Source organism: Salarias fasciatus, chromosome 13 (assembly GCF_902148845.1).
Source record: "Salarias fasciatus chromosome 13, fSalaFa1.1, whole genome shotgun sequence".
Taxonomy (NCBI): domain Eukaryota; kingdom Metazoa; phylum Chordata; class Actinopteri; order Blenniiformes; family Blenniidae; genus Salarias; species Salarias fasciatus.
The window spans coordinates 29738429-29754378 of NC_043757.1; the positions used below are offsets into that span (position 1 = coordinate 29738429).

A 15950-nucleotide genomic window follows, 5' to 3' on the forward strand; every position below is an offset into this window, starting at 1 on the left:
CCTGCGCGCACATTTCAATGGCATGCATTGGCCCTGGTTCAGAGCGCGTTGCCAAGGCGCTCGCGGCTCGCGTGAAAAATAGAAGGAAGCGGAGCGGCGCGCTGCGCTGCTATGCGCGTTGTGTGCACATAGCCGAGGAAGTTATTTTCAACAGGGGGTGCTGAGAAAAAAGGGGGTGGGGCCAGACACGCACGCACGCACGCACGCACGCACGCACGCACGCACGCACGCACGCACGCACGCACGCACGCACACACACACACACACACACACACACACACACACACACACACGCACACACACACACACACACACTGTGCTGACCGTGTTGCTGACCATCAATTCATCACAAAATTGCAGACTGCTCAGCGGCAGAATATAAAAAAACGCATGCTGAACACATGTCTAACAGGATTGATGATGTATGGCATCACATGGTACAGCCTTAGTAAAACTGATATTTCAATACAATCCAACAGTTGATAAATCATGTGTCTACTGATTGCACGGCGGCATAATCATAGTTAAGCAGTGTTTTTACCTTGTCCTGCAGCCTGCAATCACAACTCTCCAAATGTGCTTTTGCACTCTTGGCCGGGCAGTTCCCACTACTAATGTCACGGTCAAAATAACCGACTGTCAGACCTGATTCTTTGTAGTGAATCAGAAATTGGCAATAAGATTGATTTTATGACAGAATGAATGCACAAAAATGGGCAATTATGGTGATTTTCATAAAAACACCAAACTTAAGCTATCAAGTTTTACAACCTTCAGGTAACAAAGAATCGAAAGAGTCGGTTCTTATCTGGGAGTTGAGCTAAAAAAGCCGACTCTCCGAAAAGAGCCTAACTTCCCATCACTGAAAGAGCCGCTTCTCTGCGCGCTGCGCGCAACATCACCTTCCATGAAAATGCAGAATGCAGATTTATTTGATTAAATTGCATTTTTTTTCAAGCTGTCATCAAATTGCATTTAATGGTGAAACATAGCTAAATAAATTATTTTTTTTATAAAATAAAAGTAGGCGATGTAGTTTTAAAGGAGTCATATTATGCAAAATTCACTTTAAAAAGGAGTCTTTACAGTCATGTTGCCTCCCAGAGCCTCTGTATGATCCCCCAGAAGTGAAACATTCAGTCAACTCCCTCAATTGTGGCTCCACTTTTAAGAAAATATACACTCAAACACGCGATTCTGAAATCTCCCTCTTTCTGACGTCAGGAAGAGGAACGCCACTCCCCCCCGGAAGAGAATCCAGCCTTTGGTCGGCCCCCGGTCCCGGACAGGTCGCTCATTTCAGCTGTATTTTCTCATCCATCGCCAGTGTTTTCATAAAGTCAGCTCCTCCTCCGTCTTCAGGTGGGTCAGCTGACGAGCTGACAGTTTTTGCTAACTTAGCCACAATTAGCTCGATGGGAATGTAGCGGAGCTCCTCTCCCCAGCAGAGAGGCACTTTGAGTCGGCCGCGGCTGTGATGGCGCCCGGGCGTCGGACTTCCAGGGGCCGAGTTGGGGCCGATTGGGTAAACGGCCCAGAGCTGCTCCACGGAAGCTGGTCCCGAAGCCGCCGGGCCGCTCCTCTCCTCGCCGGGACGCTGCGAAGCTCCGGAGCCCAGCGGAGGCGCACTGCGCCCGGGGCGCAAAGTCAACACACACCGGCAGCGCCGTCCGGTGAAGAGGGCTGCTCCTCTGAGAGGCTCTCTGCTCTCGATATCACACCAACAACACATGATATAAACAGAAAATAAAAAACACACCTCATTTCGCTTCTGCGAGGTCGCTCTGCTCGTCCAGCCACATTGATCTGTAATTTATAGACTTCCATAAACCAGGATGGTTTATGTTTTGATCTCAAATGAGATCCAATAGTTTTATCCAATAGTTACTTTTGTTTGGTTTATTCTGTATAAAAACGGTGATTTCCGCATTTGCTGCTGTCTGGACCCTGTTCAGCTGATTCTCTCCTCCCGAGGCGGCGGAATAACAACATATAGGAAAAAGTTTACGTCCGTGAGGTGGTGCATTGTGTTTTGTTTTGAAACTTCCGGTGTAACTTCCGGTAAGGTGCTTTCTCAACGACAGTGAATTTACGAGGTGGGCGTGGCCAGATGCGTTCAAGTTCATCACGGAAAATAGGCCGTCAAAAACAGACTGTTCTGAAGAAGGCTCCTCAGAGCCACTTTTTAGACCCTCAAACTCCGAACATAGGACGAATTTGGGGCAAACAAACTTATATACTATGTTTTTAGGTGTCTGTGACCTACATGATGTGACTGAAAAATAGCATAATAGGTCCACTTTAAGTTCTGGAATTTTTTGCTACATTTGCAAGGGGGTGCTGCAGCACCCTCCGCACCCCTACTTCCCGCGGCCTGGTGTGTGCGGCAGTCAGAAAGGTTAATAACATTGGAGGCGATCACAAACTCTGTGCGCGTGGCGCTTCCGTGTCCAGTGCGTTCGCTCCCAACGTGAGTTCCTCCAATGGGGTGGGAGCTGGGCGGAGCCTTGGGGAGATGCTACATTCGTGCTATTTGCTAGTTTTCCAAGATCGCAGACCCTAGCTTTAACACATTCTTTCTGGTCATGTCACAAATTGTCTTCATATTGGGAAAAGATCTTTCAATGTTTTTCTGAGGCATTCAGGAAATCCTGGAAACCTGATCCTCTTGTCGCTATTTTGGGAGCCTCTAGCCTTTTAATATCAGCCAACTTTTATGAAAAGAAAGCTGTTTTGTTTGGCATGGTGATTGCAAAGAAACTGATTTTGAGAATATGGAAGATGGACTTTGTGCCCACATATGACTTATGGTTGGGAGAGATGGCAAACACTCTACATCTGGAGAGACTATATTGTGAAGGCAAGGGAAATGTGTTTGATAAAATGTGGGAACCTGTGTTGCAGTTCCTTTCTGGTAATAATTATTAATGTGATGATGTAATATTATGCTGCTGCTCAGCTTTTGTTTATTTGTACACTTTTCCACCCTATTTTTATTTTATTTTATTTATTTATTTTGTGTTTGAGTGAGGTTGAGTCTTGTTGGAAATGTGTTATTCTTCTTTCCCGATGTGCTGGGGCTTCTATGTTCTTTCCTTCCTTTTTTTTTTTTTGGTGGTGGGGGGGGGGGGGGGGGGGTTGGGTATGGGATGGTTTTTTTGTTCTGTTTTTATATGTTTTCCTGCTCCTGTTTCAAAAAGAAAATTCATTAAAAAAAAAAAAACAATTTACAAAAAAAATGTTGTCTGGTGCACCGCTGCTATGGAACCGGGAGGAATCAAACAGTCTGCAAGCCTGTCACTTACCTGTCAATCAAAAAAGGAAAGGGGCGGGCTAAAATAGCACCTCTGTCTCTGCTGTTTACTCTCGAGCAGACTCACGCGATAACAATGCTTTTTTTGGTTGGTCGGGGCCGACTTGGATGCATCCCTCTATTTAGAGCTCGGAAGATATAGTGCGGTGGAGGTCATTTTAGCCCACATAAAAAAAGCGGACGATCAGTCCATTTGTCACAAGAGCTGACCGCAACGTACTTCAGCAGCTGTTTGTGTCGTAGAAATGTTTAATTTTTTCCCACAGTATGGAAGCTGTTCCTGTCCACAGCTGATCAGGGTGGTACCGGTACCGCTGTGTGGTCTGAAGCTGGACTGCTAAGGTCAACCAGTGCTTGGCCCCCCCTCAGTCACAGGAAGGTCCAGTGAGCTCCACCCGAGAAAAAGTACACCAGTCTTCTCTGTATGTCCGTCACCAGCTGTACAACCAGCTGACTCTGGTGCAGTTTGTCTGGCGGTGGGTCTGCTGAAGCAATGTCACGATCATGAAAGATTAAGGTGATGGTAAACAAAATCCTGGTGACCATGGCGAACAAATTGCGAGCGACCATGGCAAACGTAGCTACGAGCCAGCAGTTAGCATTGTTGCGTCGTTCAGTGTGTCATCAAGCCCGACCGTGGATGCAGTTCAGAGTCGGGGGACTCTGAACCTGACCTGGATTCCTCCAATAAGTGGTTGGCATCTGGATCAGTGAGCAGCAGGGATTCATCCCCACATCTGTGTAGATCCAGCAGAGCTGCCCGAGACCGAATTCAACATTGTTATAGGGACCAACCAAATTTTGTCAGTACCACTGGGTACCAATTCACCTAAAATCAAATGTTGCCATATTTTGGTACCTAAACGCGTCCTTGTGCCTGTAATGACGTTAGTAACAGTGGGTTCAGTCAACAGAGCACTATAGCAGGTGGAAAGGCACCAAAGCATAGCCCTACTTTTCAAAATGTAATGCAGATCGCACTACTGCAATGCTTTTGACGCAAAGTACGAGTCGAGCGATGGGAATCCTTCTAATCTTAGGAAGCACCTGGTAAGCACAAGATAATTTCGACATCTTCAGATCTACTTCAACATCTCCTGCATTTAGCACTGTTAGCATGCTAGCACCAGTTAGCGACTCGTCCTCTGTAGCAAAGTAGGAGAAGAAACGACCTTAACATTTGGTGATGGAAACAGCTACAATGTTTTTCCAGAGTGGAAAGGAATGGAATAGGAGTATGTGAAGAAAAAACACTGCCTGGTTATGGTTAAAGGTTGAACAATTGGTTCATATTCTAGAAATTTGTGAAAAAACTACAATGTTACAATAAAAACTCTTGGATGTTGTTTTGATATATGTGTTTATATATTGAGAGATAAATTTTAAATTGTTAAGTTGTGAGATTTTATTCTCAAACTAATTAACATTTATTACTACATAAACACGCTAAAGTATCAAAATTGGCACTGTTGAGTTCGAATGTGAACGGTACCCATCTCTAATACTGATCCATCTGTGGCCACCATACATATGACTGTGACAGTCCCTGCATCCTAAACATCTCCAGGTTGGACTGATGCAGCAACTCTCACAGTATCTGGCATCCTCCCTGAGGATCTCACAGAACACATCACTGATCTCTACAGTCTCATCCCCACTGCTCGGTGACAAAACTGACATCTGTTGCATGTCTCCATTGCAGAGAGTACGGTTAAAATGTTGGTGGGGTTTTACACAATGGTAAACGTGGTGATCCACTGCAGCTGCTGTGGTTTTGGACCCTCCGGTCGATGCTCCTCAGTTTCTTCCATTTGGTATGGCACTGCTCTGGCACGCCAGCAAAGCTGTGAGCCTCCATTCTCCATCCTACTGCCTGTGCTGTATTTGGCAATATGTAAATAATGCTGGCTTGAATCAAAATTAAATCCAACCACAAACCGAATGTTCAGTAGCAGACATGATTACCAGGAGTCTTACCTGTAGGACGTAGCAGACAGAAACCTCAAGCTCTCCAGGATAACCTTGGTCTCCGTCTGGACTGGTTAATCTTAGCTGCACGCCATTGTTGACTGCTGTAGCACACCAAATGGCCTAAATGGTAAATAGACTTCAATTATATGGCAGTTCAACTCTGATTCAACAGTACCAAAAATTCATTACAATGTTAGTCACATTCACCCATTTCTACACACACATTCACACTCCGATGGAGGAGGCTGCTATGCAAGCAGCTCAGTTCATCCATTCGGAGCAAGTTGGGGTTGGTGTCTTGTTCAAGGACAGTGGAACAGTGCCTGTAGTGAGAGACTACAAACCATGGTGTGAATGCAGCATTGACATCTACCAAGACATGGCGCCATGCAGGGGGTCCGGGGAGGGGCGGGCTTGTGACGGCCCAGGGTTACATTGTCAGAGGAATGAGGCAGCAAAGGGTGGATGGGGGAGGTGCAGTACATAAAAGATGGGTGGAGCTAAAGTGAAGTCACCCATAGTGGATGCAGATTCAAGCCAAACCTGTTACGTTCTGCCGCCAGACCCGCCTGTCACTCAACAGACGTCACTCTTTATGCAAAAACTTTAACTCATAAAATAAAGTCAACAGTGACTTCTATGAAAGGGGAGTTTGGTCTAACCAACACGGCTGTGGCAACAGAGACCAAAACATGTTCTGAACCCAGGCTTTTAGTATGTTTATTTGCGCTATGGAATTTGGTCATGTATGACCTGAAAAGTTTATTTAAATGTCATTTACACTGCAGTTTGCTGTGTGTGTAACTTGTTCAAGGCTGATTGTGTGTCGCCAATCATAAATGCATCCAATACAAAAGACTTCTGGCTGCACTGGACTATGAATGTGGGCGAGTGTTACTGTCTGTAATGAAGAGCTTCTGATTCCGGGATTGATCAGCAGTCCCAGAGAAGTGCAGCGTCAAAGCGCAGTGCCGTTACGCAGATTAGGGGTGGGCGATATGGCAAAAATATCATATCACAATTTTTTTAAATCAATATCACGATCATGATTTTATCAATTCTTTTTTATACTTATTTTTCTAGACTAATTTGCAAGTTTGACCATTTTTTCCCCAATGTTACACATATAAAATGTATAAAATGTATTTAAACAGGTAAAACCCTAAAAGAAAATAAAGACAATTTAAGCTAAAGAAACTGGCTTTAATTTAAATAGTACAGTTTTTTTTCTAATCAAAATGTGCAATGAACACAAACAAAAACTAATGAACAACAAGAGTGCACTTTTGTAACACAAAAACTAAACACACCTTATTAAAAAGGGTCAAAAAAATGCAAACTTAGCTGGTTACCTCTTAAAGGGCAACGTTTACAATTTTTTCTACAAGTGTAACCGGGACTTCTAATCGACGCGGAACCGATCACACGTGATGTCATAGCTTTATCTTTTTCTATTGCAGTTGCGCTATGTGACCACAAGAGGGCTCTGTCTCCATTGAAACACAGCCCCTCATAATCCCATTAAATCAAAGACGTTCCACTAGTGATCAGACTAAAGGTTCGTTTCAGCTGTTAACTTGATGGTATGTTCACTAAGTGTCTTGTCACTTTTCTGTGATTTGTTGTAAATAAAATCTCTCATGCTCGCTTGTGAACCGCTAGCGGTAGGTAGCTAGCTAGCTAGCGTTAACATCGGTGCTAGCTTCAGTGTTTCTCCCTCCTGGTTGTCGGGGTGTTCCTATGGGGGCTGATCTCTTGTAGATCCCGTACCGCTCTTATAAACCAGCTTTGCCTGACACTACCTACAGCCAACAGTAGTTTCAGCTTCAAAAGCTGTCACACCGTGCGCCACTCGTTGTTAGCTGCCTTTGTGTCCGCGAGTCAACTTGAACGCAACACGGACTGTGGCTGCGGGTCTTTTTTTTTTTTTTTAAATCGTTGACATTTCTCCACATGTATCTATTATGTAAATGGAAAACTGCACTAGAGGGAACATTTAGTTAATGTTATTATCTGAAGCTTTCAGGTAACGTCATCACTCCAAAAAATATATATAGGTGAAACACAGAAAGTGCTATATAGACGATTTACCAATCTTTCTGATTTATGAGATCATCCCAACGTTATAATCCTTAACGATCTTATATCGCCATATCGCACACCCCTAACACAGATATTCATTGTATTTGTTGCAGCTATGTAAGGCAGACAGGGCCAGCAGAGGTGATTTGTTAAAATTTTAAGGCCAACATTTGTCAAACACAGTCCTTCACCGGCTCCTCTCATGAACCATAACTCTGCTGCTGTTCACTGCAGTCCCGTTCAGACAGCCTGGACTTTAAGGTGAGCCGTCCAAAGCAATCATAACCCACAATTTTTACTGAAATTATTAAAGACATGACACAGTGAGACCAAAAATGTGGGATTTCTGTGACCCTTATATGATGTAAAACTTATTTTAACCATGCTCTGAAAATGTGTCTAAGTGTCCGTATATCTCACGTACTTTATCTCCATTAAGTCACCAGATAATGATATCAAGCTGCTACTGCTTAAAATGCAGACCTGAACCCACAGCAGTGTTCTGTTAATAACTCTGTTTTATAGAGAAGACTCCCTGTTAGCAGGGATCATTATAGCTTGTTAATGTTGATTTGTGTATATATATAATATACTTACTTAATGTGTTCTTTTCTTGGACATCAATACAAAATTCTTGTCAGAAAATATGTTGAAAGTGTAACTACAGCTTCAGGTCGTACACAATGTGTGTCTGCAGAGCTCGTGCATTTAATCCACCTTTACATGCCTGGAGGAGATCTGCACTGCCTTAAAGCCTTACATTACAGCCTGGCTATTGCTGCGTCTCCTGTTCTGGTGCCGATTGTCCACAGGGCTGAGCAGCACGCCTGTGGGCTTGAAGGAATGAGGTTATCCTGATGAGAAGCTGCCTGGCCTGTTGGAGGTCTGCAGTGATTTAGTAACCAAACTTCTTCATCAGAAGTCATTGGTCAGTCCTTCTTGCTTATAATTATAACAGTGGAGGGGCTGCTGGTGGTATTTAGCACATCAAATTCATACTATAATTCAATTTATTATTCTTCCCTGTTCACTAATCTTCCACGGTGTCCCTGTGTATGTTTTTATTGCACATTTTCGTCCAAGTATTGTATTAATGTGTTTACCTTTTAAAGCCTGAATAGAGGAACAGAGATGGACTAACACTGCTTTTGGATTGATTAGTTCAAGCTGTTAGGCCCCGCCCACTGCTGCATGCAGTAGACATGATTACTTCAGGTACACCACTGAAATTAGAGGTGTTGCCAGCTTTTTGCGTCGTTTAGAGATGAATCGTAACAGCATATTTTGATGTGAAATTGCGTACTTGCTACGAAAAAGCGTACAGGTTGACAGGTCCGCTAAAGACCAGGAGAGAGGAGAGAGACCTGCAGCTCAGGTCACAGATACTGAATAATCCGTGTTACAGGGATACAATGAGCAGCGCTCTGTATGGCGTCTATGGATACAGCTGCTTTTAATACAATTGCTTTCAATCAGATTGAAAAAAACACCTATGTAAACTGGGCCATTGTAATGTCCGAGGTGCTCTGAACGTCTGTTGAGTAAACAGCAGCAGAGCAGAGCCAGTAAGAGATTGTTTCTGACATATGTTGGCCTGAAAACAAAAGCTTTCACATCAAAGCCAACTCTGCAGGTCGTCTCTGCTTCGAATAGCTGCGACAGTAGTGGTGGGCGGATCGATCCAAATATCGACAGTATCGATACCAGAGTTAGTATTGGTATCGATCGATACCAGCACGTTGAGATCGATATATATCTTTTTTCTGCTCTGGCAGAGTTAGCAGCCTCTCTGTCGGACCTCAGTTCACTTCAGTGCTCAGACGCTGGTTAACGCGCTCTGCGCCGCTCCCTCCTCCCTCTGCGCCGCTCCCCCCTCCCTCTGCGCCGCTCCCTCCTCCCTCTGCGCCGCTCCCTCCTCCCTCTGCGCCGCTCCCCCCTCCCTCTGCTCTTCACTGTGTCAGAGCAGCTAGAGAGAGAGAGAGAGAGAGGGAGAGAGAGAGAGGGGAGAGAGAGAGGGAGAGAGAGAGAGAGTGAGAGAGTGTGAGAGAGAGAGTGAGAGAGAGAGAGAGAGTGAGAGTGAGAGAGAGAGAGTGAGAGAGAGAGAGTGAGAGTGTGAGAGAGAGAGTGAGAGAGAGAGAGAGTGTGAGAGAGAGAGAGAGAGAGAGAGAGAGAGAGAGAGAGAGAGGGAGCGACTGAGCGAGTGAGGAAAAGCGATGGTGGATGGATAAAGAGGCACTGCATGGACTTATTTCACAGCTTCAGACAAAGACACTGCATCATGTAATGTGTACAGGATGGTAATGCACTGCTGCGGTAACTCCACCAATCTGCACAAACATTTAAAAGCAGCGTAAACGGAGCAGAGCCGACACAGACAGAGGTCTCTGCCTGAGGTTTCCAACAGAAGCCTCCAGAACATCCAGGGAGTGTTGTAGAGAAGCCAAGTTAAGATTTTGGTATTTCCAGCATAATTTGACGTTGCTTTTCAATTGGTGGTCAAAGATGTCATTTCAGCAGTGATTAAACTATTTTCATTTATTTAGTCAATTGAAATAAATCCTGATTGTGTTAATGGAACTAAAAAAAATATAATATATATCAAAGGTGGTGGAGAATGACAGCCAGCTGTTTACAGTATATTTACACTGATGACTGGAGCTGTTTCATGTGGTTCAGCATGTGACTCTGAAGATGCTGTGTGGTAGTCTTGAAGCAGCTTGTGTGTTTTTAAAGTTTTGTTTATCGTGTTATTGCTGTGCATTTTCAGGTTTTTTTTTTTTTTAATGTATTTATCTACTGTAGTATAACTGCTCACGATATCCAGGAGCAAAAAGCAACCTCGGGGTATCAGCTCATTAACAAAAGAGCAAAGAGCCAGTAGTATTTTGCACCTTATTTGCACTAATGACTTTTTTTCATAAATACCTGTGGGTAATGGTACTTTTTGTTGTACTGCTGATACTGTTGCTTTTTTTTAAATTATATTTTCATTATTGACATTTTCTGTGTGAAAAGGCAAACGGAATTATTTTTATTGAAATGTTGACATTGTTGTAGTATTCTTGTGTTGTTTAATTAAAAATAGGGATGTGCGAGTACCAATACCAGGTATCGGTATCGGGCAGATACTGGCCATATTTCAAAGTATCGGGTACTCGTGAAGGCTACCAATGCCAGCTGCCGATACTCACGGCAAGAAACCCCACGCGTAGTAAACCCTCCTCACCAGCAGTTGGCGGTAGTGCAACCAAATGGGATGCAAGCTGCCGACAAACATGAAAGAGGAAGAAGCTCCTCCCTGGGAGTCGCTGACAGGCGCAGGGCTACACTGCAGCGGGTTGACTCTCCATGAGTCTCATCCAGAGCAGAGACAACAGGATGAATCCAGGACGGCTGCTCGTCTCACCAGAACTTCAGCGGTGTGGGAATTCTTTTATATCAGTGAAAACGAGCCGAGCTTTGCAGAATGCTAACTCTGCAATGATAAAATTGCTGGAGGAGGTGCGCGATGTTGTTCATGTACCACTAGTAATTTGTTTAAACACCTCAGAGCGAAGCTTGTGGACGAGAGTCTGACGCTGTTGTGCTGGAAAAAAAGAAAACTCCTGCAGCAACTCGACGGCAAACTCTGCAGAAGACCGAGAAACTGAAGAGCAGAGGTCCGAGAGCAGCACAGAGAACACCAGCAGCTCTTAGAGCAACTCTTAAAACTCAGGGGTTGTTCTATCTTTGACTTTAGTTCATAAAAAAATCATTAAAATTAGTACATTTAAAAACCTTAGTTTATGTAACTGTTTTATTTTGCACTTAATTTCATTTAAAAATCGTTAAAATAAGTTCATTTTAAAAAGTGTATAACTTAGAGTTGTTTATGTCTAGTAATTCAGTTAATTTAAAAAAAACTTAAAACTCAGAGAAATTGTTTTATCTTGCACTTAATTTCATTTAAACAAGTGTGAACTCAGAGTTGTTTGTTTTATTTTTCAGACTATTATTTTGGACTTAAACATCGTGGCTGGGCTGCCTTTTTATTAGAAATAAAATTCATTTTCAAAAATAATCTCTCATTGCATTATTTTAAATTTTATGTATATAAAGTATCGGTATGCAAGTATCGGTGAGTACTGAAGATGAAGTACTCGTACTCGGTATCGGTCTGAAAAAAAGTGGTATCGCACATCCCTAATTAAAAATTGTTCTTTTATTTGGTTAAAATCTTGGTCCCGTGTTTCATTTCCTCTCTCTCTCTCAGCTCCTCAGGCTCACTGTGCAGCTCTCCTCCTCCTGCTGCTGATCAGACACACAGACTGGTTCATTAGTGGCAAATTTAAGATGAGGAACAGGAGCAGGACTGTTAGGAGCTACTTCAGAGCGTCAGACAGCGAAACTGCTACCTGTGATGGATGTAGAAAAAAAATAAAAATGTAAAAAAATTAAAAAAAAAAAAAAAAAACCTAGTAAAAAAAGTATCGTATCGGTGATACTGGCCCAGTATTTACTTGGTATCGGATCGATACCAAAATTTGGAGTATCGCACACCTCTATGCGACAGTGCAGGAGAGTCCAAAATCTCATTGTCGTCCATTTTCACATGAAGTGAGAATGCTGCTACGGTAGGCATTTCCCATGTTGCCTGAAATCCCTAATGACATCCCTTCCTTTGATAAAGCTTTTATGAAGTCCTTATTTTTAGGGTTTTTTTTTTTCTCTCTTTTTCTGATTGACACAAGTACTGAGAGATCTCTGAGTAACTCACTCCAGCAGCACATAATCCTGAATAAGAATAGACTAGTTGTACCTCTAGTAGGTCTCCAGTGGATGTTGGTTAGTGGGCTGTCTGTGAGCCAGCCCCTTCATCCCATGATTAGTTTGCAAACTTCTCATTCCATTTATTTTTTTGAGTTCAGTTTTTCCAACGGTATAGGTATTGATGTTGAAAGTGTCCGCTATGTGTCCAAATAAAATCATAAATAATTATTAGGTTATATTGGTTGACACTTGACTAGGTGATCACATTTTATGACAAACTAAGGCAGAAAACAAGGAAATCCATGGTTTCTTTTTGCCACTTTGTATGAAAACAGCTTAGTATGTATAATATCCAAAGTTGGTGCTGGTGTTGGTGCACGATTTATTTTTTTTCCTGCTGCAGGATGTGGTCTGCATTGGGGGACTTGTTTTAGGGCTTTCTGAGGAGTGCTCATGACAATCATTCCATTCACATGTGTCAAAGCAGGGACTTCGTAGGACCAGAATACTGTGGCTTTGAATTTTTTTCTGTTTATCTATGAAAGAAATTCTATTAAAGTCTCACAATTTCATTAGGATCACATTAACAAAATAGTTATTACAATGTTTCAGATGTGCATGCTCTTTAATCATGTTCCCTTGATTTTTGCTGAAAAGTGTTTTATTCTTTAAAGGGGCTGTATCATGCAAAATTCACTTTTTGTATGTTTTAGCCTTGTTATATAGTTATTTACTAGGGATGGGACGAGATCTCGTGTCACGAGATCTCGCGAGATCGCAATGGCGCGAGATCTCGCGAGATCGAATGCCGCGAGATTAAGTACGTTTATATAAAGGCAAAAACTCTTTATTAACTGGAATATTGACGGAATGATACATTACATGGCGCACAGCCATATAAACACGTGCAAAACCCTGAATGTGCTCATATTCATATTTAAAAACCCAGTCGAAAAGGACATGAAATACTGTTCTGCGCATGTTCTATCCGCAAGGAATCTTGGTCTTTTGAGTCCACAAACTACTTGTGATACAGTTTAATTGATACGACGTAAAGAAAATGTGCGGAAACGATCGTTCAGTTCTTCTCTTTTATTGAAAAAACGGTGCATCGCATAAATGAACATTTTACCACGTCTTACCGGCTCACACTCTGTTTCTAACAGCATGCAGAGAGAGCCTGCAGCGGCTGCGGCGCCCTTCTTCCTCTGTGGTGTCTGTGTAATATAAGGTTGAACATGCAAACAGCGCACCTAGTGGCATGAAGTGCAAATGCAGTCATGGCGTCGTCTGTGCGCCGCGGTTTGAATGGGAATAGGGGAACTCGGCGGCCGCCTTGGGCGCAGTGTAGAGCGGAGGGCAACGTGGCCGTACAAGGGGCACTCCGACCAGAAACTCCATGCTCCGACGCTGCACGTGAGTACCGCGCTGCCCCCCACACCTCGGCACCAAACACCCCCCCCCCCCCCCCCCCCCACCCCCCTCAGTCTCGTGTCGTCTCGATCTCGTGGACTCAATCTCGCGAGACATCTCGTCCCGTGAAATTTGTGTCTCGTCCCACCCCTATTATTTACTCACCAAAAACACCCCAAAGCGGTTTTTTTTCCCTTCATGCCTGTGTGTTTGAGATTTCCTGGTGTTCCTGCTGCTCAGAGAGGCAGCCCCTCCCACACCGTGAAAACGCTCTGTTTGACTAGCTACAAAAGCATGATACAGCCCCTTTAAAAGTCACATACTTCATCTTACCTTATTGAAGCCCTTAAGACCTCCATGCAAAGCATTTGGTCCATTGTTGAGATCGAGTTGGTACTCTTTCCCTTCCACCATAAAGCGTCCATTTGCAATTCTGTTGGCCACACGACCAACAACAGCCCCAAAGTACCGCTTGTCAGAAATATACCCTGCAAACACAAAATGGTTCCAATGATCAGCTGAGTTGGCAACCTTTAGGCATGAGCATGGTCGTCTGTCTCTCTGTGCTTGCCGTGTGATGAACTGGAATCCTGTCCAGGAGTACCTGGTGCAGGTGCTCATTGATAGATGGTCAGAATACTATAAATAAAGTGGTTAGTGGCTAACTGCTAGCCAGCTGCTGAGGTGGGGCTTCCAGTTTCAGTCCATCAGTCCAATCAAATCAGCTGGATTCCTTCTTCTGCCTGTGGGGTCACTGTTCATTTAGGCTGACAGCGCCCCCAAAAGAGCTGCTGCTGTAATTACATGACCCTGTCTGTGTCAAAACAGGGCTCCCGCTGGTTCGTAAAAAGCCCATCCATCCATCCATTTTCTACACCGCTAGGGCTGAAACGATTTATCGAATAAATCAAATAATTCGATTATAAAAAAGCTTCAAATTAAATTCTGTTGCTTCGAGGATTTGTTTATTAATTGTGTACAGTGAAACTACCGTGAAACCGCTGGCGTGTAGCGCCCGGAACTAAAGCACAGCATGTTTCCGCTAGGGGTGTGAATCTCATCACTGAGGACGATTTGATACGCATCTCGATTCACTGCCAGCGATACGATACTTTAATGATACATGGAATTTTCTGGTGATACGGTGCGATACGATTCACCCTCTTCACGATGCGATGCGATAATCATTTAGTTCAAATCAACGTGATCCGATACGATATGATGCAATTTGTTGCGATACGATGCGATTCAACATAATGCAAATAAGCAAAGAGAAAAAAAAAGTTTAAAAAAGATGAAATTCAGTATGGTACTGCAAAAAGGATTTGGCTTTATTCCTCATAGACACTTGGCAGTAAATTCAACAAAAGTGGTGTTTTTGCCATCTTAAAAAACACTCTCAATTAGTAACTTAAAGTGACACTTTCAGCAGTGCAATCAATGTTTGTTCATATTCCTGTCTCCAAAACGTACTGCTAATATGAACTCACTAGGAGGGGGGCTAACACAGCAGTGAGGAGCAGAAAGTATAAACCAACTTGGGTTTTGTGCAAAGAAAATGTAAACAATTTGGCATCTGAGACTCACAGCTGCTGCTGTAGTGTGAACACAGACGACCCTCACCGAGTGTGAAATATCCGTAAGAATTAAAAAAGAAAAGAACAAGAAAACAGATCTTTCTGCAAATACCACACCTCACTTTGTGATGCATTTCAGATGGCGCTGCTTCAGGTTTTTCTTCAGGAAGATCAGCTGGTGATTAATTGAAGCTCTCCGGTGTCCGACGAGGAACTAGACGGGGAGGCGGTGGTACACTTGTTGGTGATGTGGTTAATTGGTCTGCATGTTTGTCGTGCGGCTTCTTAACGCGGCATTCTTTGCAAATGACAGATGTTTTGTCAAGCTTTCCGTCTTTCTTTGCGAATCCGTAGTGTTTCCAAACATATGATTTAAACTTTACGGGTGCATTAACTACAGAATCTTCCTCGCTGCTGCTCACGCAAACATGCATTGTATGTGCCTCACGGCTTCCATCGTATATAATGATGGTGCATTCACTGCGCCTGGGGAACACCAGATTGGGTGAAATTTACAATGAACAAAATGGCGCTTACATCGGATTTTACCGATACCCGCCAACGCATCAAGATGAATCTAGATTTCGCCCATCAATTTCATCGATACTCAGTGAATGAGCCGATGCACTCACACGTGCGCATCGATGCATCTATTAATATCGATTATTTTTCACACCCTTAGTTTCCGCACGAGAGTGTAAGACGCACGGACATGTCGGAGCAAGCAGATGGAGCACAGCGCGGTGAAACGACGCGAGAAATGGACCTGCGTCAAAAAATAAATGAAAACAAATGGGAACGCGCGTTCCACCAGCGACGAGACGCGGACGCGTTGTCGCGACACG

The 15950-nt window shown here is 43.6% G+C and overlaps 1 protein-coding gene across 1 annotated transcript in view; it reads right to left on the bottom strand.

Moving 5' to 3' along the window:
• Nucleotides 1-15950, bottom strand: part of galm (galactose mutarotase) — a 73951-nt gene that overhangs the window by 39605 nt on the left and 18396 nt on the right. The window contains exons 3-4 of the mRNA XM_030107368.1: nt 13862-14016; nt 5291-5404 (exon numbers count right to left, since the gene is read on the bottom strand). Of these exons, the coding sequence (XP_029963228.1) occupies nt 5291-5404; nt 13862-14016 (269 nt within the window). The remainder of the gene's footprint in view (nt 1-5290; nt 5405-13861; nt 14017-15950) is intronic.